The 21,470-nt window shown below is 43.5% G+C and overlaps 1 protein-coding gene across 8 annotated transcripts in view; it reads left to right on the top strand.

Moving 5' to 3' along the window:
- The window catches only part of ATP6V0A1 (ATPase H+ transporting V0 subunit a1), a 359,698-nt gene that overhangs the window by 277,744 nt on the left and 60,484 nt on the right, over positions 1–21,470 (top strand). For 5 of the 8 annotated variants that reach the window (XM_069634445.1, XM_069634444.1, XM_069634443.1 and 2 more), the window contains 2 exons: positions 11,148–11,265; positions 13,737–13,908. In XM_069634445.1, the coding sequence (XP_069490546.1) occupies positions 11,148–11,265; positions 13,737–13,908 (290 nt within the window). Of the gene's footprint in view, positions 1–8,384; positions 8,478–11,147; positions 11,266–13,736; positions 13,909–21,470 lie in introns of all 8 variants that reach the window. The other 3 variants (XM_069634440.1, XM_069634439.1, XM_069634438.1) reach the window with 1 other exon arrangement.

Raw genomic sequence — 21,470 nt, 5'->3', positions numbered from 1 at the left:
AGCATTAATTTATTCCATGTGTCATGGGCGGACTTCAAGCAAGTTGTTAACTTGTGTGATGTGTCGTCCCTTTATTCGAGTACTTCCTTTCTTCCCTGTTAAGTCTTTAAAAATGGTTAGTGTGAATCGGCTTACCATCGAAGCCTTGGAATTTTTTGGCTAGGCAAAAAAGTGATGTTTGCAGGAGGTTTTTAAAATGGTGGATGAAGAGCCCCATACAAGGCTTTAACTACTGCTCGCTGCTGTAGTTTGATTTTAACATTCAAAACGACCCTGGAAACGACCGCAGAATGAGCAAACCCAATGTTAAATTGAATACGTAATCCTGTAGCAATCTAGTCATAACAGTTAATTGCATCTGTTCACGTACAGCTGCGGTTCACACTCGATCCCTACTCCAGTGCAGCTTTGTTACAAGAACTTAATAAACATCCATTCCGCAGGGCACTAAGGGTTCCCGTATACATACATGAGGAGGGCTCCCAGCAGTTTTTTTTCTCTTTGGATTCTAGGACTTGTAGTTTCTTTACCATTTGAAAGTTGGGAGAACTACAAATCCCAGAGTTCCAATCAAAAGCAGACCTGGATAGCCTTCTCACGCATGGTCAATATAAACTTGAGATCTCTGAAGTTGTTGTCTTTTGACCTTCTATCCAGTCTCGATCCCCCAGAATTAGACTTTGCCTGATTTACTTTCTACGTTTTTTCTTAAATGTCTGCAAAAGTGGCAGTTGTCCTGAGCGTGGCTAGTACACTTCTGTCTGTAATCTATTTAGCTGCTCTGAAAGATCATAAAACATTGTTACTGTAATTGGCCTTTGTTTTGTAATGTATTGGATACATTTGCCCAGGCCGCAAATAAGAATGTTTTTAAGTATTTTGGAAAGTGGGAGCAACTTATTTTATAATGTAGTAATTGTAGTTTTTGGTGTGTGTTTAGGCCAATAAAATATATTTTAATTTGACATTTTGACATAGCCATTTTTCTAGCAGTCCACATTTTTTTAGTAGCAAGCAATTTGCATGAATTACAAAAACACATTTTTAATAATATAGACAGCCTTCACATCTTCACTGTCTTCACATAGGCACACAATAACAGAGGACCTTTGTGTGAAATGGTTGCTCATAGCACTAGTCTGAACAATTCAATCGAGCAGTCCTCCCGGAATAAAGGGTCAGACAAATGTGTACCTGCTACTCCCTTTTTTTTCATTGTTGGGATTATTGGCCCGATTTTAGGGAGGAAAATAGGCATTTGTATTTGTATTTTACATTTACATCGCACACATGATGGACCAAACCGTATAGCGGCGCAGTTTTAATACATTCATGTAAAACAGAGCCAAGCCCAAAAGGGAAGGCAAACAAAAACACAGGTGTAGAAAAAACCTATTTAAACAGAAATGTCTTCAGTGCTGTATGGATCTGATATAGTGATTTGAGGGTCCTGATTTCTAATGGAAGCGAGTTCCACAGTTTTGGACCAAAGAGAGCAAATCTTCTGTCTCCCCTTGTTCTATACACTGAGTGAGGGATAGACGGAAGATGACAATCAGTAGATCGCAGATGTCTTATAGGTTGGTATGATTTGATCATTTCCCTCAGATATGCTAGGGCGAGACCATTCACACATTTTAAAATAAAGCAGGCTTCCTTAAATCTGATGCAATCTTCTACTGCTAGCCAGTGTAAAGCACAGCGGAACGGTGAAACATGGGCGGTTCTGCCTAACTTAAAGATCATCCTGATTGCTGCATTTTGTGCTTTTTGGAGTCTTTCAATTTGTTTGGACAGAATACCGAGCAACTGGCTGTTGCAGTAATCCAAGTGTGCATTAGTCAAAGCACCCACCACTGAAGCATGCTCCTCCTTAGGAATGTAGGGGGGAGTACCTGCTGTAGGAGTCTCAAAACGTAGTGCACCGCCTGAACTTTTACTCCAACCTGACCTTCGTTACCCAGTTCATCCTGCCAGACACAGCCCAAGTTCTTAACCCTAGAGATAAATTTTAGATTTGTTCCTAGGAGGGTCAGACTAGACAGTCTCTTAGCAACAGTCAAAAGGTGTCTTGGTCCGAACAGTATAAGTTCAGTTTGGCCTGCGTTTAGTTGAAGCTGATTATTGGACATCCAACCACCCACTTCACCCAGACACTGCCCCAAGCTACTGAATGCTTCTTCAAAGTTGACAATCCTGATGAAGATCTGAGTGTCTACATAGCAGTGAAAATGCATCCCATGTCGTCTGAAGATCTCCAACAGAGGACACATGTACAAATTAAACAATAAAGGTGAGAGGCATGATCCCTAGGGGACACAGTCCAACCTGATGGAATCCGAAAAGGAACTCGCCAAATCTCACGTACTGATGACGATCTGTCAAGAATGATCTGAACCAACCAATAGCATGCTCATGTACACCATTTATCTGGAGGCCTATGTTTGCCTATTATAACCGTGAGTGGCTGAGTTTTAAAGGAACTTCCTTTTGTGGGCATTTCTTTTTCAAAACAATATATTGTTTTACATGTTTTATTTTTTTGCTTGGTTAATGTTGATTTTTAAGATGTTGTTTTACTTGCCCTAGGCCTCCTCAGTAGTCACTTTGCAGCACGAGCAGTAAGGCAGAGCAAGCCTTAACATTGAAGCCAGGAAAGGGCCTGCTGTGCATATCAACACAAGTCAATGCTGGGACCAGCCTTTACTGCAGGCATAGCACAAGAGCTATTAGCAGTGCTTTATGGCAAAATATATTGTACACAAATAGTCCAATAAACCTGCAAAAATAATTTGCCCTCAGCAGAATTTCGTCAAGGCTGAAAAGGAAATTTACTTGTATGAGCGACGTTTTTCTTATCCCCTTCCAAAAGTTTTTTCTCTGCTGCCTCCACTGCTTCACACACATATCCTGCATTGACTTCAATCCTCACCAGCACCACATGCCCCCTAACCTTTTCTTCTTCAAACCCTTCAAAAAACAAAAAATTATGTATAAACCAGGCTCTGATCGGCTACAGTTTCAAGTAGGCCACCTTGATAGAATAAACTTGTACCCTCAACTTTCCAAAGGGCAGCAGAGTGCAGGATCTTTGTATAATATCCCTCGTATCCTCCATTATCACCAGTGGCCTTCGCATAGATGGTCTAGCCGTGGTCTCACATACGTTCCAGGCATCGGTCACTTAAGATCTATTATTGAAGCTGTGCTTGTTTACCACCGACATATTGAGGGTAACCAGGTGTAGACACCATATTCCCCTCTTCTGCCTTTAAGCAGTCCTAGCACTTCTGTTTGGCCGTTTTGAAGAGTTGCAGAAGCACACTTACAACTTCTTCCCGAAACTGTAGAGGGGTCTGCAACGAGACACACAAGTAGTTCTTCGCATTGGATACCCTGTGTGGTTTGTGCAGTAATATGCCTACACTGTTGCTGTTGTATAAATGTTGATCCAGCCTTCCTTTGTCTTATCCATTAACATATGATACCGGTTTGATTTTCCTGTGTGTTTTTGCATGATCAACCTGTTCCAACTATGTTGTCTAAAATTGTCTATTCTAAGATCACAACTTACGTTAGTCGTGTGTATGCTGCTTGCAAGATGCAGTTTGTATATGTGGCTGTACCTGCCATACCTCTAGTTTGTTATGGGAGTACAAGTTTAAATCCTGGTTAAGAAACCTATTCCTCCAATGCATATCAGTCAGTTAACTACATTGATGGGGCAAGACTTCCTGGGCCAGGGCAGACCTGCAATGGTACATGTCAAACGAGATGTACATGTCTACGTTCTTTGCATTTAAGTGGTTAATATATCATCCATTGTGCAACCTTTCTCACATCCCATCCTCTTTAGCCTTTGATAGGTGGCTAATTGCTTTTGCATAGCATACCCGGGCTGGATGAGTGAGAAAGGGTTGTGGTGTCTGAATGGGTAGATCCACCACAAGCTTGAATATTTGTCTTGTACCCTCTATCAAACAGCTCATTTGCTCCCCTACCGTCCTGTAAATTGCTGTACATTTTGTCATTGTGAGCTAGCTTATGGACTAAGCGGGCTTTTGGATCGGATTTTTGAAGTGCGAGTATTGTACTCCCTATATTTTTTAAGCTGGGAGTAAAATTATTTTTATGGTAAAAAGTTATTCCCATTCCCACATGGGTTATTTTATAGATGAGTAAAAATATATTTGAACTCTAAAACATAATTTTTTGTAATACTTAGTTATTTGCACCTAGGGTTTCATGCTAACTGAAAGATGCATTTTTGCCTCGAAGTTCTTTGTCAGAACATGCAGAATTAGTAGATCTCCATGCTGTGGCGCTGCTCTCCTGGTACCACTGATCGAAACATATCCATCGAGCTGTTGGGTAAAAGCGTGGCAGGTTACTATGAATCCATTCTGCCCTATTTGTTCTTGTGAATAATGATACTCCATTTTTCTCTGTTTGGAGTGGTTTCCATTTTTAGGGAGTAAAAGTGACCGATATGCTGCTTATCTTTAGGACTGGGACTGAGAGTACAGCAAAATGCTACACTAAGTCATTTTCCTTATTGGTTCCAGGGTACCACTCCGGTGGTGATAAAACAATAAAATACAAATATCCTTTAACATTAACATTAGTCCCTTGGTGGCGGCAGGAAGCTCTTTAACCAATTTATAACATCATAATGGGAAAACTATTCATCCACCACCCGAGAGTTATATTTTGACGGGTTTGATCACGTGGGCAAACCCATCTTCATTGCTATGTAGAGTTTGCGGCTCTTCTGGTTAGAAAAAGTGAAAGGTGATGACGTTGGGGTCTGCTCAGTGGATGGAGTAGAGTATTTGTGCATGCATGGGAATACTGGATTACAATCTGAATCCCCTCATGTGGTATCCAATTGGATGGATTTGTTTTTAGACCTCGAGATATCCAGAAGTAACTTTATTTAATTTCCATGTTTATGTTGTTGGAGACTTTTTTGTGGGCACTTATCACATTATCATCACTTTTAGATAGCTTCCTTGCAAACTGATGGAAAGGTGTACGTTGGATAGCTGGACGATCATTTGTATTTTGTATTTATTTGAAGAACAGGGATGTCAATTTCAATCCGAAATAATGTACAGTAACACCTTTACAGATAGCAGAGGTTTTCCCCCAAAGAGTGCCTGTACAGTAGCACAAAGATGAGAACAAGTGGTGAGCCAGTTTATGAGGGTGTACAAAAGTGCGACGCATACCAGGAACAAAACAAACCAGCATTAGCAATGCAATGCCAACTGTTTGGGCTTTTTTGCGTATGCATAAGAAAGGCACTTGCCAGACACACCCTGTAGTGGTATTGTTTGGCCATTGATGGTAGCAGGTGCAAAATAGTATGAGTACCTGGGAATGTAATAGCAGTGCCTGGCAAATGCCTATTCGTTATACACAAGCCTTTGACTTTGCCACTGCTTGTTTTAAACAGGACACGCAGAGTGCTTATAAATCGAGTGGCTGAAGGCAACCTGTTTAAGACATTTTAATTACACCCGTAGTGGGTTTACAGTACCAATTCAGTCATTACCTCTTTGAAGACTGTTTTGAAAAAGCACTGGCAGCCACTTCAAGTGCAAGTTTGTTGGTAAGGCTTGATTAAAGCGAGCTTAAAGGAATGGTTCACCCAAAAAATGTTATTTCAAAAATAGATAGGCAATATAAAAAAACGATTCATAGCAATTCAAGCTCAAAGATAGCACATGGGGGCATCCATTTTGTGAAATGGATGCCCGCAGCTGTGCTCGCTTTGGCTTTTGCGGCACTAATGAAGGAAAAGCCAGCCAGCTGTAGTAAACAAAAGCTACCACTGGGTGGCTTTTCTTTCATTGGTGCTGTACGCGGAGGATGGGGACCGGAGACTACAGGCAGAAAAGCTGCAGCTGCATCTCGGTTAGTGCTATTTTTTAAATGAAAATAAACACTAGCTGCGTTTTTTTTTTCTAAGTTTTCCGGGCTTGGAGGAGCCTGAGAAACTCCAAAAGAAAAACCACAGCGTTTTCAAACACAACCGCGTTGTGTTTCTGCCTGCCGTGGCTATCACTTTGGGTCCCCGGTGCTCCCCCAGGAGAGCACCGGAGTCCCAAAGTGAAAGCAAAGGCAGGCAGAAACGCAACACGTTTGTGTTTACGTGCCGAGGTGTTTCTGCCTAAATCTGCTTTCCCATTTGGGGCTCTAGGGCTCTTTGGGGAGCCCTAGAGCCCCAAATGGGAAAGCAGATTTAGGCAGAAACACTACGCGGTTGTTTTCCGCAATGCTAAATGCTGCAGTGTTTCTGCCTAAATCTGCTTTCCCATTTGGGGCTCTAGGGCTCCCTGTGGGGAGCCCTAAAGCCCCAAATGGGAAAGCAGATTTAGGCAGAAACACAACGCGGTTGTGTTTGAAAACGCTGCAGTTTTTCTTTCTAAGTTTCTCGGGCTCGGAGGAGCCTGAGAAACTTAGAAAGAAAAACTGCAGCGTTTTCAAACACAATAACGTTGTATTTATGTTTGCGGTTGCTTCAAAAGCTACCGCAAACATAAATACAACGTTTTTAAAGCTGCAGTAAAACCCTCCAGCCCGGGAAAACTTAGAAAAAAAACTGCAGCTAGTGCTTATTTAAAAAAAAAAAATGGCACTTACCGAGGTGCAGCTGCAGCTTTTCTAACTGTAGTCTCCGGTCTGCGTCCTCCGAGTCCCGGCACCAATGAAGGAAGAGCCACCAAGTGGTAGCTTTTGTTTACTACAGCTGGCTGGCTTTTCCTTCATTAGTGCCGCAAAAGCCAGCACAGGCGGGCATCCATTTCACAAAATGCACCCATGTGCTTGCTTTTGCACATTTTTGAGCTTGAATTGCTCAAAATTTTACATAGGGACTTGGAGAAAAAAAATGGCAATCGTTTTTTTTTTATATTGCCCATCTATTATTGAAATCAATTTTTTTGGGCGAACCATTCCTTTAAAGAGTTCCCATGAGGAGGTGTTTTGGGCAGGGAGATGCATGAAATGGGTCGGAATGGCTAATTCTCATCACTGTTTTGAACAGTGAAGTTGACATTGGTCAGAGAAGCAGCAAACTCGGCAAGTGCGAACTGCTTCAGTTGAGCAATAAGCCTTGAAAAGCCCCTTGGTGCCTTTCCTTGCCACTCTTTTATCAAGACTGGCCATTTAGACCTGATTCTACTTATCCTCAGTCTAGTTTAAGTTGTTTAAGCATGCTGAAAGTCGTGCCTTGTGGCGGCTTGGATTTCAGTTGCATGCCTTCTGAATTTCCTAGCATGTCAACCTACAGAAACTCGGACACTTCTACACAGCCGTCTGCAGACTTCCCCAGATAACTCATGATTGGGTCATAAGCGAGTCCAGTGAATTTGTCAAGAAAATGTCTTGGCCCTTTAAGTGAAGGGCTAGATTATAAATGCACAACAAAAAAACCATATCAATATGTTTTTTGTAATGTACCTGAAGAAGCAAGATGGCCGCTATGTATGCTGCTACAGACTGTGGGGCTGCAAACCACCAGCTGGATACTCTGGGGGAGTACCAGCAAGAACCAGTTGCCAGTTAAAGCGTGGGGATGTGTGTAAGGAAATCGAGAAGGGTGGCTGAAGGTTATTAAGACTTGACTAATTGCCGCAACTAGTGTTAAACATACCGTGCTACCAGCCGTTTCCATGACGCCTATGGCCAACTAGACCACGTCGAGCTGTGGACCAGGATGGACTTTCTTCTGGCTTTCAGCTTTCTGGCCTGTTAATTTGTGATTGCCCATTGTTGCACTTGCATGAATCTCTTAGTCCCACCCTACTGGTATTGTGAATACAACGATGGTTTAAGAGTGACCCCATCACACCATTAACAGCACTGCTCTCCACCTTCTCTCTAGCATATAGCACTATAGTTATTTTCTCATTCAGTGCTTCTATGCTATGCAAGGTATAATGCACAGCCGGTATACTGCAGACATGAGAGTTGCAGGGAAACAGAGTGTACTGCACTTAAAAGCTCATTCCTGAAACCTCCACTGTGAACCCCCCAGCTTCATATCCTTGCTCCCAGCACAGAAATCGAAGCACACAGGCTTTGGGAGATGAGCAAAGGCAAGCATTGCAAAGCCGAGGGGCCTGTTCCATGATGTGACCGTATCTGTAAAAGGCATGCTTATTTTAAGTTGAGAAGCTCAAGTCTTTTCTCTCCCCACCACCCCCTTGGGCATGTACATTTTGATCATGTATTTCTTTTGGAATGTGCCATCCACCCTTTTTTGATACTTTGCGCAATTGTCATCATCCATTGCAGCGCCTTACAAGTCAAGTTCTTGTCTCTTGGTCTTCCTGCTGCGCTTTTGCTCCATTGCCCTCTATGCCGCGCTCCTCCAGAGACGAGAGAGCATAGTTGTAAGCCCCATTGTAGAAATGGATAAAGTTGAGAATGAAGTTGAGAATGAAGTTGAAATGGTAACACTCCCACCAGTAAGTACGCACCTTTAACATACTTTGCCTGCCAAAAATCTTTGTTTCATTCACAATTTGTTGCCTGCTTCTCGAATTTCAATCTGCAAAATCATGTAGTTGAGTTTATATTTCTTTTACTTGGTTGACATATTCTTGATTTACATGTAACATAAGAACATTCGGTAGTCCTTAAAAATGGGTTGATCTAATTTCCGAGCACTACCAATTTGGCAGCTACCGGAAGTGTGGCGCAAGACAGGGAATTGCTTTGCATCACGCAATGCTGCCAAGTGGGGAGGAGAAGAGTAGAACTGGAGGGTCTTCAATGTACAGCGGAAGACTTAATCAGCATGGTTTAGTGGTTAAATTCCCAAATATAGAACCTTGAAACCTGCATTCTAGCCCTTACCTTGACCAAGTCGGGTGATCCTAAAACTATTTTTTCTTTTTTTAACAAGGGCTGCAGTCCTTGGATGAAATCTAGTTTTCTCTACAGATGTGTGTCTGACCTTGTTTCAGAGGTTTTAGCAGGAAACATTTTTATTTCGCTAACCATCACTTTGAGAAAGCAAGATGTATTTTTTCCTTGTACAGTCCCAACATGTGGCTGATCAATGCCTCCTTTCTCTCACTGTGCCAGCCTTTCTTCATGCCGACACTCTTGACAGTACTGCTTGCTCACCCGGCAGGATTCCTCTTTCCAGATTATAATAAGTCTAATGCATAATACTCGTCTATTCTTTCTTTAAGAAATACATTAACTTTGGATTTCTGTGAATGATGGCCAGTGCTGGGCTGTTGGAAATCATGCACCAAATAAGTTCTTGGTTGGGATCAGCATATAGAATTAATAGACGCATTGGGATCTAAAACATGAGTGGGGGCAGTACTTTTTTGAAAGAGGGGGGTGTCTGAGAGCCTCTTACCTCTTCCACCAATTGCATGTAGCTCATACATTGCTCAAGGAAGTGCAGGGGGTGGTACCTGTGCATTCCTATAGTATTAAAAGATCTTAAGATGCCAAGTGGTGGTGGCAGACCAAGCACAGAAACCAACAAGACCAGGGAAAATTGACTAACATACATTATTGATCAAACCGGATCATCTTTATCATGTAGGAAAGCATCATCACGGTTATGCAGAGTCCAAACCCTTGTACTTGTCGATTTTGCTTTTCAGAGGGTGGCATTTTCTTTGCAGAAAGTTGTAGTCACAAAGGGGTAGTGACAAAAAGTAACAAAGCAGAAATGAGCAAGAAGGAGTGACCAGGAAAATGGATGGAAGGCGGGTCCACCCAAGGCAATTCTGTTTCATAATCATTCTCCAGGGAAGCACATCCTACCACAAAATGTCAGTGTATTTCCGCAACCGAGTCTGGCATAGAAATGATCTTTATCGCTCTTCTCGAAGGCATGTGATCAGAGGCCGTGCCATAGAGCTACTTTATTCCAGTCCTTTGCTTTGATGAGACAGACTGGTGTATCCTGGGAGTTGTAGTACGGTTCACTTCAATTTTAAACATTTCGAGAAATGTACCTATATAACAATGGCTTGTTAAAGGAAATCCTAGTTATCAAAACTTTGATATCCAACAAAAGGGCCATAAGTAGTGTTAAGAACTTTCAATTTTATGGTGGCCGTGGTTTGTCTTGGCAGCTACATTGAAATACAAGTTTTCAATTAAAATGAAGTGCTGGAATTGGCAACCTGGTATCATGATGCCATGGAGTCATCTGCTCACCTTACATGCGATGTCGGATACACCAATGGGCTGGCGACATGGGTCAATCATTCTGAAAGAAACTGCTTGCAGCTGTGTAATTTGGGAGTCAAACACATTTAGTTAGATGTGCCTTTGTGACTGCTTTAGAGAGAATGCTTAACAGGAGGCTGATAAGTAACCTAAATGTGCCTAGGATTACAACACAGGCAATGAATGGGTTAGCCATTGATGGGTCAAAGGCATATTGGGCAGCCACACCGTGATATTCGCCTGCATGGAACTTAAGCAAAGTAAAAATCTAGTGGGCCAAGAGAAGACACTTCCATAAATGCAATTATTTCCTGAAGGGTTTCCATTCTCCTGCCTCTATGTACCGTATAGATTCGGAGTGATGAGATCTTAAATGCAGTTACATGCTTGAAGGTTAACCTACCAACCATTGTCCTGACTCTGTACTGTATACATTCGGAGCGATGGTCCACAGGAAACAGTGGTTGCCTTTTGCACCCTCATAGTGCCACTGCACTACAGCTGGGCTTCTGTACTGTTGCATACATTACTGTATTGTATTGCTACTTTCCATGGACAATTGGCTAGATCTGCACCTTAGCTATATGGTCACATCACTGAATAGAAACATGTGAGCAACCCAACTAGGATGTGTGGGTTGGGGGAGGGATGTACCATGCGCCATTGGGTGCCTCATACAGGGAATGCCATTGTACTGCTAGCCTCAAAATGCGGTTCTCGTTCTTGGTTACCCACCCGGGAAGGGAGAAGTCTAAAATACCGACCGGGCACACTTTGCTATTCTGTGGAATCCGGTCTCTGGTCTTTTCTGAAGTGATGCATGTGGGGGTGGGGACCCTGGTTGCACATCAGGGATGGTTGGTGGAGGGGTAGCAGGGGGAGTCTGAATCCGGTCTGGTTTTATAGCGCTTGTTGTCTACCCTTTTGTTCTGCAGTTTAATTTTGGCGACGCCCTTATCAATCAATCCATCCATACCATTGAATACTGTCTGGGGTGCATCTCCAACACGGCGAGCTACCTGCGACTTTGGGCACTCAGCTTGGCACATGCACGTAAGTAATAGCACTGAAGCTGGCAGCAGTCTACCTCCAATGGCCAGGCGCTGTAATACATGTAAGCACCAGTTTGTCTTTTGTAATATTGCAGTTCAACATGGCAATGGATGTCTTATGTCGTTAACCAATGATTGGAACATGAGCATTGTCTTCCATTATGTTGCACCACTGAAATACCCCAACAGAGGCGGCATTATTAGCCTGCCGGATGGATAAAGTATGTTTTCTTGGAAAGACCAACTCTTTTTGTGTCTGCTGGGGTCAGTCTATAGATGTGCCGTGAGAGTAAAGGACTTCTCCCAGCAGCAGTATATTGTGGTCTACAAGGGCTGGTCTACAAGGGCTGTTGAAGGCTGATCCTGCTCACTACAAAGACGTCCCTTTTACCTAATAGATGTAGGTACTGATTCAGAGCAGAACAAGTGTCATTTTGGTGAGTCTGATAGCAGAGTGAATTAGGATTGAAAACCCATCAGTGCCCACAAGGGTGGGAGGGAGTGAAAGGATTTTTGGCTACTACTGGGCCGTACCGATGGGTATGTCGTCACACTGAGGCAACTGCACAGGTGTGATTGGTCTCTCTCTTTTGGGGGGCTGTTGATCAGGAGTATGATGTGATGTATAGAAAAACAAGGTAAGGGTGCTTCACCCGGTACACACGCCTTAACAATCCGGAAAAAATAACCACGGCACAAAAAGGGGGAACACCTTTGTTCGGACTGCCTCATTTTAAATTGTGGGTTCTGAAAAAAGAATGGACATCCAACCCTCAGTATCATCTCATGCACCAAGCAAATGTTCTTATTTTTCTGATCTACTCTTGAAAAACTGTTCAAACTAGTTGACATAATATAAGAAACACACATTACATTTTAACATCTTAAATACAAACCACTATTGTTTATTTTGTATTTTTCACAAAAGATGCGGTTTACATATAATGTATTAAAACAATGCCCTTATGATCTTGTGTGTGGGGTTAAAAGTGCTATCAAGAATATACTAAAAAAATAGACCGTGTATAAAAAGAGACACATTCGCCAGAGACAACCTTATTTATACTTTGCCATGGAATAAGTTACAAACTTTATGAAGATATTGCTAATGGTATGCAGAACCCCTGTGTGGATGTGCAGTAAATCATTCCGTAAGCGTGTGCACGGCTTTCTACAGGTGTGATTATATGAGAACAAAACACAACATGAATCCCTTATGTTGACAACATCCAGGTACAGGACGCCCCTCTGCCTCAGCACAGGCGGCCTTCATCTGGACATGTGGAACTAGCTCAATATGGATGGGTCTACTCCGCTGGCCTGGCCAATAATTCCGAATTCCAGTAGGCCTGCATAGTAATCCATGGGATTTCCTTTCTGCCATCTTATCAAGGGGTACTGCATCCATCATAAAATAAGTAATTATATTAAGTGCCCCCCCCCCCTCCTTAGATGGCCTAATTGTCAATTGGCTGCATGACGGCACACTTAAAGCGGCTAAATGCAGGCAGCTGGCTGGCTCTCACGTGACCAGGCGGCCATGAGACACACTGTGAGTGTTGGGTGTCAGCAATATAGAGGGATGCAGTTCTAACACGCTTGCTCCCCGTTTTGGGGAAGTAAGATGTGATGTGTACTTTGAAGGAGTGGGGGGATGGCAGGATGTGTTGCGATGGTAAATCATGTTAACTTATAAAAGCTTGTAGAAGACGCAAGAGTTTCTTTTAGAAGAACTGATGCTGTAAGACAATTTTCCTCAACATAGCATTGAAATGGTCTGAACACTGGGGAAATACAGAACGTGTGCTGGGCGTGCAGAACAACCCGGTGGCCCAGTCTTAAATTCTAGTAGAATCAAGGTGTTATTAGACAAAACTGATGTGTAATCATATGCATGCAACACAAGTGTTTAAACATTTGTAGCAGTGCTGTGTTACTAGTATAAACATAAGATATCAACACTTTATTATTATTATTGTGCATACGATTGACGAAGGACCCTTGAAATGGTTAAAGTATTTCTGATATAATTCCCTGGAAACCATAGTGTTTTTATAATGCTACTGAAGCCAGGTCCGACACCAGACTGGCCCACCACCATTAAATAGCATTGTATCTTTAGTTTCAAATTAATTGGTGACGGGCTGCTTTCTGACTGTGAACAAACATGTTGACCTTAGTAGTACATGCATGTAATTGGATTTAAGCATCCACAATAAATTGCACCACCTTAAATAGCACTGCCCTGCTGCTAAATATCATTAATTGTTATGTAAAGTGTTTTAGCTCAAAATGAACATGCCTCCATTACGATGTTTATGGGCCACCTTTGACCTACAAACGAGGTGCATTATATGCAAGGTTGTCCTCCATTTCTTAATGAGTTGTGTACGGCCCAGCGTAGATCTAATTTTTGCTTAAAGTCCTCTCCAGTGCTTGGCTTTAATTCTGCTGTGGCTTCTTTCCCTTCAGAGCTCTCCGAAGTGCTGTGGACGATGGTGATGCATATTGGCCTCCAGGTGAAGAACTTTGGCGGTGGGATCGCGCTGGTCTTTATTTTTGCCGCTTTCGCCACGCTCACTATTGCCATCCTGCTGATCATGGAGGGGCTGTCGGCGTTCCTTCACGCTCTCCGTCTGCACTGGTAAGAGTTTGTCTCGTTGAACATTGCCTTTGGTTTTTGGGGCCTGGCTCCCTCCTGCCACTTACCTGACTGACCACACACCGCAGCTCCTGCGCCTGACCCTGGAGCCGATGCAAGCAACCTTCTCTGAATGTCCCTGGATCACTTGCAAAATACTCCCTGTGACTGCCACTGAGGCATATGGAGAAAACTCCCTCTTCCTGCGAGTGGAGCAAGTGGAGGGAATACCAAAAGCCTGCCTTTGCAGCAAGAGCAGGGAACGTTGTGTGCCTGCCTCGGTAGTACATGCAGGGAATGTCTTATGCCTTCCCCAGGATCCCATGCGGGGAATGCTGTTTTTATTTATTTTATTGTGCATTTGCAAGGCGCTTCTACATCAAGTAAATTGTGTTTCAAAGCGCCCACAGGGAGGGATCAAGGGAATGAAAATCAAATATATCAATGAAAGATGGAGGCAGACCTAGTAGGCCTTGTGAGCATTCAGAATGTGCAAGTGCAGAGAGAGAGAGAGGAGGGATGAGGGAGTGGGGGTTTGGGGGGGTAAGTGCTAGGTGTACCAAGAGGGAAGTGCTAGGGAGTAAGCACCTGCATGTGCCTAGGTGAGAGTGGTCAGCTGCCAATAAATATGTAAGTGCAGGCCTGTGGTGGCATAGGCCAGTGGGTGCCAAGGCAAGTGCTGGGAGCGGGCGGAGACTGAAGGCGATTGGGTGTGGGAGGCCAGGACCCAAGAGGACACATAAGGGCCCTGGCCATCACCAATCTCAGCAACTGTGGGGTTTAGCAGAGGAGGCTGGGAGGAAGGGAAGGACGAGGTGAAAAGGAAAGTCTTGAGTTTCCGAAAGTTGCAGAGATCCGGCTCAAGACAAAGAGGAAGGTGGAGGCTGCTCCATAGGAGGGAGCCTGCTGAGGAAAGCGATCACCCACCAGCTCGCTGTTTAGCAAAGCGCTTGACGCACGGAGTTGGTGCCTGAGGAACGTAAAGATCTGGAGAGAGAGTATTTAGTGAGAGCAAGTTCGTAGATGGTGTGGACCAAGGCTGCAGACAGCCTAATCGATGATGCAGATGCTTGCGTTGGGACTGCATGTAAGAAGCATTCTGTTCCTGCTTCCGTAGCGTATGGAAGGAAGTTCTGCGTCTTCTCGGGGGCAATTATATGGGCTATAGAATGTTATGGCTCGCTAGAACAGGTAGGAGAAAAGGCCTGCCAGGACAAGCAACTACTGGAGTGGAACAAAAATCCTCCTTACCTAAACTAAACCATTCTATTAAAGCGAAGCGACTGCAGATAAAAACATAATCAGTTTTTACTCAAATATTTTTAGGGGCATGAACAATTAAAGGTAAGTATAAGGCCCCTGGATGAGGAGTAGTGACTAAATTGGAGCCTGAATCTGACAGATTGTCTAAATGTTTGGGTGAGTGTGAGAGAAAGAGGGATTTCGATTGGGTAGTGCGACAAATAAAACTCTTTAATTTTGTAATACACCAAATTTATATTTTATATACATAAATATATATATCTATCCAAAAATTGCCTACACCAATGCATCAGTGTAGGCCTGAGCCACACCGCGAAGTAAAGAGTAAGAGTCCGGTACGCCAAAAAGACAGCACCACAGTCCAGTTAGTTAAAATTTCCTTTAATGTTGCAAATAATTCAAAAAGTGATTGCTTGAAGCCCGCACCCAGCCAACAAACAACGGAGAGCCAGCAGTGAATGACGTGTTTCGCTACACCTCGTAGCTTGGTCAAATATATCCTGTCCTGCATTTTGAAGTTCCTACTCCAGATTTTCACTCTCATTTTTCTGAGTGGAAACATGTTAACGGGCATTCTTGCTATTCCTGAAGCAGCCATGGTTGTTCCTTCTATATGTGAACAACTACTTTGTTGCACAAACCTAGTAAACGCTAGTTGGGTACTTAGTGCACATGTTTGTTTTATCAGGAGGCACCATGCTACCTTCTGGCTACATCCGGGCCCTTTAAAACACTGCAAGCTGCCACGTCCGAAAAAAGGCAAGTTCCAGACAGCCGCTGTAAACGCAGCCTGCATCAGTGCACCACACAGTGCGTCTTTCCACCTGTCCCTAGGCCCAGGAGAGATGCCTTTTTAAAATAACGAAGACATCCTGTTCACACACTCAAGCATGGGATACGCCACATTCCTAGATGTGCCGTGGAAATGCTGTGCACGAGTAAAGGGGTAAATAGTGGTTTCTACTCAGCCTTACACTACTACTAAACCTGCAGTGATCTCAATAATAGAGGTGAAACGGGAACAGGAATGGTATAGCTCCTTTGCCTCTTTAGTGCAGCATTGGCCAAGTACAACTTATACTCATGAAAAAGGTGTGAGCCATAAAAGAAGCCTCTAAATTTACAATAGTACTGTGGCACCAAAATAAAAGAAATGCCAAGACCAGGTCCTATTAATAAAGATATTTTAATCCCTCTAAAAGGACAGACAAACTAATAAATACAATAAGAACCCTTCCCTTAATGAAATATGAATATACAGACCTTTGGCTGCAAGGGTCACGCTGGGTATAAAGAGAAAGGGATATGCAAGTAAATGACTTTGCAGCACTGTTCAGGTTTAAGTATATGCCTTTTTAAAAAGGTATGGAATGGGGTCTTAATTACGACTAGAGCCCTTAAAACCAAGCCACAGGACAGAACCACTGTTGGATCTTTTATTCTTCTGTAGGCTTGAAGCTGTCATGCTTGGCTTCTGGGTGCTTTTCACGGGGTCGAGTCCACGTTAAGACAGTCAAGTTAGCTTGACTGGGAGTAGTTTCATGGTGCACTTTGACAAGCTGCAATCTGCTTGAAGAAAGCTTGGGATATGAAGAGATGTGTAGATCCTCGTGGTTCAACACTCTAATGGGGCTCGACAGAGTGATTCAGCGGCAGCCGGCTCGACTTTGTCCAATGACTCGATGTGGTTCTGTAGCAGTGATCTGGGTCGTGGCACTGGAGAACAGGCTGTCAATGTCGAGTCAGCAGCTCGAAGTGTTTTGAAAACCAAGAATGTCAAAGGCATCTCTGTTGTCATTTGCATTGGCTTGAAATTGCTAGAGAGGAGTCGATCTGGCTTGTTAGTGATTCAAAGCAATGGTGTGAGCCCAAGGCTGCTTCATTTGATCCTGGGTTGCTGGGAGTCCCTGTCCAGGGTGTCAAAGGAAACCATTCCAGACAGGAGGATTACCAGGGAATAATGTGCCACTTCCAGTAGGCAAAGTCCTGGTACCAGTTTTCCAGCAGCAGGCAGGCTTTCGAGCAGCAGGTCACTCCAATGTTTCCTCTGCTGTGGGTTGGGGAGTGTCTTGCACCATCCTTGGAGATTCTTATCTTCAACCCAGTTGTTGGGGACTTGGGTCAGGCTGATGTCCCAGTAAGGTACCAGTGAAATCCTTCCTCTAGATGAGTTCATAGTTGATTCATCAAAGAGGGAGTGATTCTCATCCACTTATGTAGTCAATTTGCTGCTTGGGTTGGTCCATTACAAGCTTTGTGTAATGGTCTAATCCTTGCTACTGTAACAAGGGTTTTGCCTCCTGATATGTTATGTTGATTTATGTCGTTCAGCGCTGCCACCCGAGGGAGCGCAGCTTGTCTGCAGGAACTTAAGAGGTGTCTCAGAAAGAAAGTCATAATCTAGGCATTTTTCATAACGACAGGGCCCTTCTGTGCTCCAATCCTTTCCTGGGCCATTTTATCTAACATCAATAAGATTCAATCCGCCCTAGCCCCCCACCCCAACCCCTCTGTGCGACTTCCACATTGTAGTGGCAAAGATTCCTTAGTAGCACTAGTTCCCACCCTATCCCAATGAGGGTATGTCGTGTGCTCCTGGGAAGGTGCCAAGTCTTCCCAGAAGAGAAGAAAGAGGCAGCCAGGTCTGGGCACAACATGTGTTGTTGGTGAAACCCCCTTCCCCAGACAGCAACACACAAAAGCTCTGACAGTGGAATTAATCACAGGAAACCATTTGGTGATGAAATGACATCTGATGCATTTTGGCATTTTGTAATCGTATTTACCCATAGCTACTATATAAAACTAGATATTTTACATTTATGTTTAATTCATTCTACCACCAGGCCGTGGGGATACACATTTAACAATTGAAACCTCTTTACGTTCAAAAGGATTCCCCTTTTTATTCCATAATGTGAACAAATCATTTGGAGACCACCTTCCTGGTATGGTAAGATATGCATCATCCAGTTGGTAGATTGCTAGCATATTGGCATCATGTTTGCCAAACAAAACCAGGTTTGCACTTCAGAAGTCAACTAATCGGCCTGGGCGCTTCCTGTCATTGCTGCTAGTTTGTGTTTAGTTTTAGCAGACTGTAAGGCCACTTCATACTTTCCCTCGTCATGTGGTTATTGCATTAATAAGGTGGTAAATAGGTTTCATTAGCCAGCTGTATTGGTAGGATTTACCCTTGGGGCAATTGCGCTTGGGGAGATGGAGATATGCTCAAAATGTACACCAATTCCCTACATAGGTCAGTAGGTGCATTACTCCCGCCACAAGTTCTGTAACTGGCCCTTGTGCTGGACCAACTGGAACATCCATCATTTTCATGAGGAATAACCCCGTGCATATAAGTGGATTGTCCTTTTTACTAGATGCCGGTAGAGAAAGTCTGCCATTGCACGCTCAGAGTACCAAGTCTCTTTATGTAATATCAGTTTATGCAGGAAGCATGGGATATAGTTTGTTGCTTAATGTCACTTGTGCAATCAATGCCACTTATTGATGTATTGCATGTGGATGGTGTTCTCCTTGTACATGGCGTTTTCTGTACCAGGGTCTTTATATGCAAAGATGCCTGGAAGCATCTCAGTCTGGGCAACATTAGTCACCCTGCCCAACACCCACTAAATTTAAAAAGCAGGAGAGCTGTCCTCTTTGCACTGGTAGTAATACTAGCATCAGACCAAAATAAGGACTGGACACACGAGTTACGGCTGGCAATAAAATGGTGGCAGGCAAGACTTTTGGATGGTCCTTTTCTGCCGCCGGTATCTGTGCATGTATGACATTGAGCTTGAGAGTAAAGGAGATCATTGCCAGTGAATGCGCCATTACATATGAGGTTGACCCCCAAACCACATTGAAGCATACTGAATGGATTGTTGGCCATTGCCACCTGTTTTTTTTATCTAGACATATAGAAGCCAATCTACTGGCTGAAGAAAATTACCAACTGAAACCAATAGACGCCAGTAACAAGTTCCAAGAAACTACATTCAAATTCAATGTTCTCAATAGGAGTTAAATTGATGTACAAAAACCCATAATCCAATTGGGAATTGTCACCAGGTGGTTGGGTTAGCGTGATACAGATCTGGGAGAAGTTATATTGAAATGTCGCGAAACACAGTCCCACCAATTAAAACAGCTTACATTCCATCTCCTTGGACTGATCCAAGGAATTCACTGCACTGCATTTAATTAAAAAAAAATACCGGGGCACATGTGCGTGACATGCTAGTGCATGCACACCCTCACGCACACTAATGGACAAATGTTGATTACCTGCCTCGTCTCCCGTTTTTATTTTCTTTCTTTTTCAATTTGTTCCATGCTTTGAATGTTTAAAGAACGAAAAAGAGTGCTTTTGAAATCTAAACTTCTGCACTCGAGAAACGTTTCTACAGGCTTGGCACGATGTCAAGTAGGCTAGCCGCAGCCAGCAAATATTTTCCCATTGCTTAATGTCAGAAACATGCTAAGCAAGCAGAAGGGGTCGCCTTTCACAATGGCTGGAAGGCAGGTCTGCTGCGCAGCGCTAATATGTTCCATCTTGGACACAATGGAGACCTTCCTGTGGGGAGTGATGCCTGTCGCACCTCTGCAGCTTGGCAAGGTGGTGCCCTTTGTGTTGCCGGTAACGTGGAACAATGCATGGTCACTCTCCGGTGGTCTGAAGCCTGCCTTCATCAGTAACACATGACCTCTTAGGAAGTATCAGCTAGAGAAGCCCCTCTCGTCTGGCCTGTTTATCACTGGCTTTTTATTTAAATCATGAAATCATGATAACTTTATTGCGCTAGCTGTAAGGAAAAAAGGGTGCCTGGAAATGATTTAGCGTAAGGATTCCTCAAGAGCGTTTGCCTGAAAGCATCGTCGTTCCTCGAGCTATAGCCGAGAGCCTGGTGTTTACAGCAGGAATGTGGAGTGGCCCAGGTGCCACCTTTCTAATATCCTGCAAAGGAATGTGTCTCTGAAAGGCAGTGGATGTTGATTTGCCCCTGAAGAGTTGAGCATGCACACCGTCCGGTGGATATTTGCACTGTAATTTGTACGCCTTCAGGATATCGGACAGAAAAAATGCAACCAACCTAATTGTAGTCGCACTCAACCATCCATCTTTTTTCACTCTTTAACAAACATTCATAATGAATCATTTCATGTAGCCCTGTAGGTCATAGCTTTTTCTGATTGTAAAGACTGGAGGGAGGTATCTGTACTTCTGCCCTCTGTATGGTTGGGTTAGGAGCACAGTGCACCCCAGCCAAGGTTCTCTATGGGGTAGCCACGGACAAGCAACCAAGGTAAAACTTGCTGTGCATCCCGACAAGTCGGGTTGTATCGGTAAGCTGGCAAGTATTACGCAGCACATAAAAATCCTTTTGCCTTAATTTGACCACTGCGCGCAATGAGTGTGACTTCCTTAATGTTGTTCTCAGTGTTCCTCACTCAGAGCGGTGATAAGCCTGCCGTTCTGTTCGTGGCCACAGAGCAATGTTTTTCTACACCGCAGGCAACCCTTCAATCTTTTGGAAGCCACACAGAAACCTCTGTGACCTATCGCTCCACGGACGAGGTGCTGCATGCAACTGAGCAGATATGTTTATTTCAAAACAACTATTTACATATTTAAACAGTCTTTTCTGTCCTTAACCTGTTCTTCTTCCCAAAAGTTTTCTGCTTCTAGGTTGTCAAGTTTCTTCTAGATGTAGGCCTCAAAGGGGAGCTTCATAAATTCATGCCTTGACTCTTCCAGGAAAGATGATGAAAGGAAGTTGGAAACAGTCAGAACATCCAACCTGCCCTCAACATTCCAAATTAAATCTCTATTGAGCAAGACCCTCTGTCTTATCCTGGGTCTGAGCCCAGTCCTCCATTTTGTGCATATGCCTGCAATTAAAGCATTTTACATTTTCACCAACACCCTGCTACAGTCAATACGCTCCCACGCCAGAGTCGCCTTGTAGCTAATGTGGATCCTGTTCCAAACCTTCCCATGTCACTGACCGTTCAGATACTTGGGTCAGTCAACCTTCCTATTGTATCTAGAAAGTAAATTAGACATTATGGTCATTTTTCTTCTAGTTCTTAGATTATACGTTTGTTTTCTAAAAATTATATCTGTGTATGTATTTGGAAGATCACCTAAATAGATGTCAGGAGATAATATTCTGTTTATAGGGAACCAACTAGTCTTCTCAATCTGATTTCCTCATCAAGGGCCAATTCTTAGTCCTCCAATCTGGAAATATATGACAAGATAATGTCTACCACTGCTGGTTGTTGATCTC

Source organism: Ambystoma mexicanum, chromosome 13, assembly GCF_040938575.1.
Source record: "Ambystoma mexicanum isolate Mex_15411 chromosome 13, UKY_AmexF1_1, whole genome shotgun sequence".
In the NCBI taxonomy this organism is placed as follows: domain Eukaryota; kingdom Metazoa; phylum Chordata; class Amphibia; order Caudata; family Ambystomatidae; genus Ambystoma; species Ambystoma mexicanum.
Note: the sequence above shows the minus strand (reverse complement) of the source record. Positions and strands in the feature narration are given on the sequence as shown.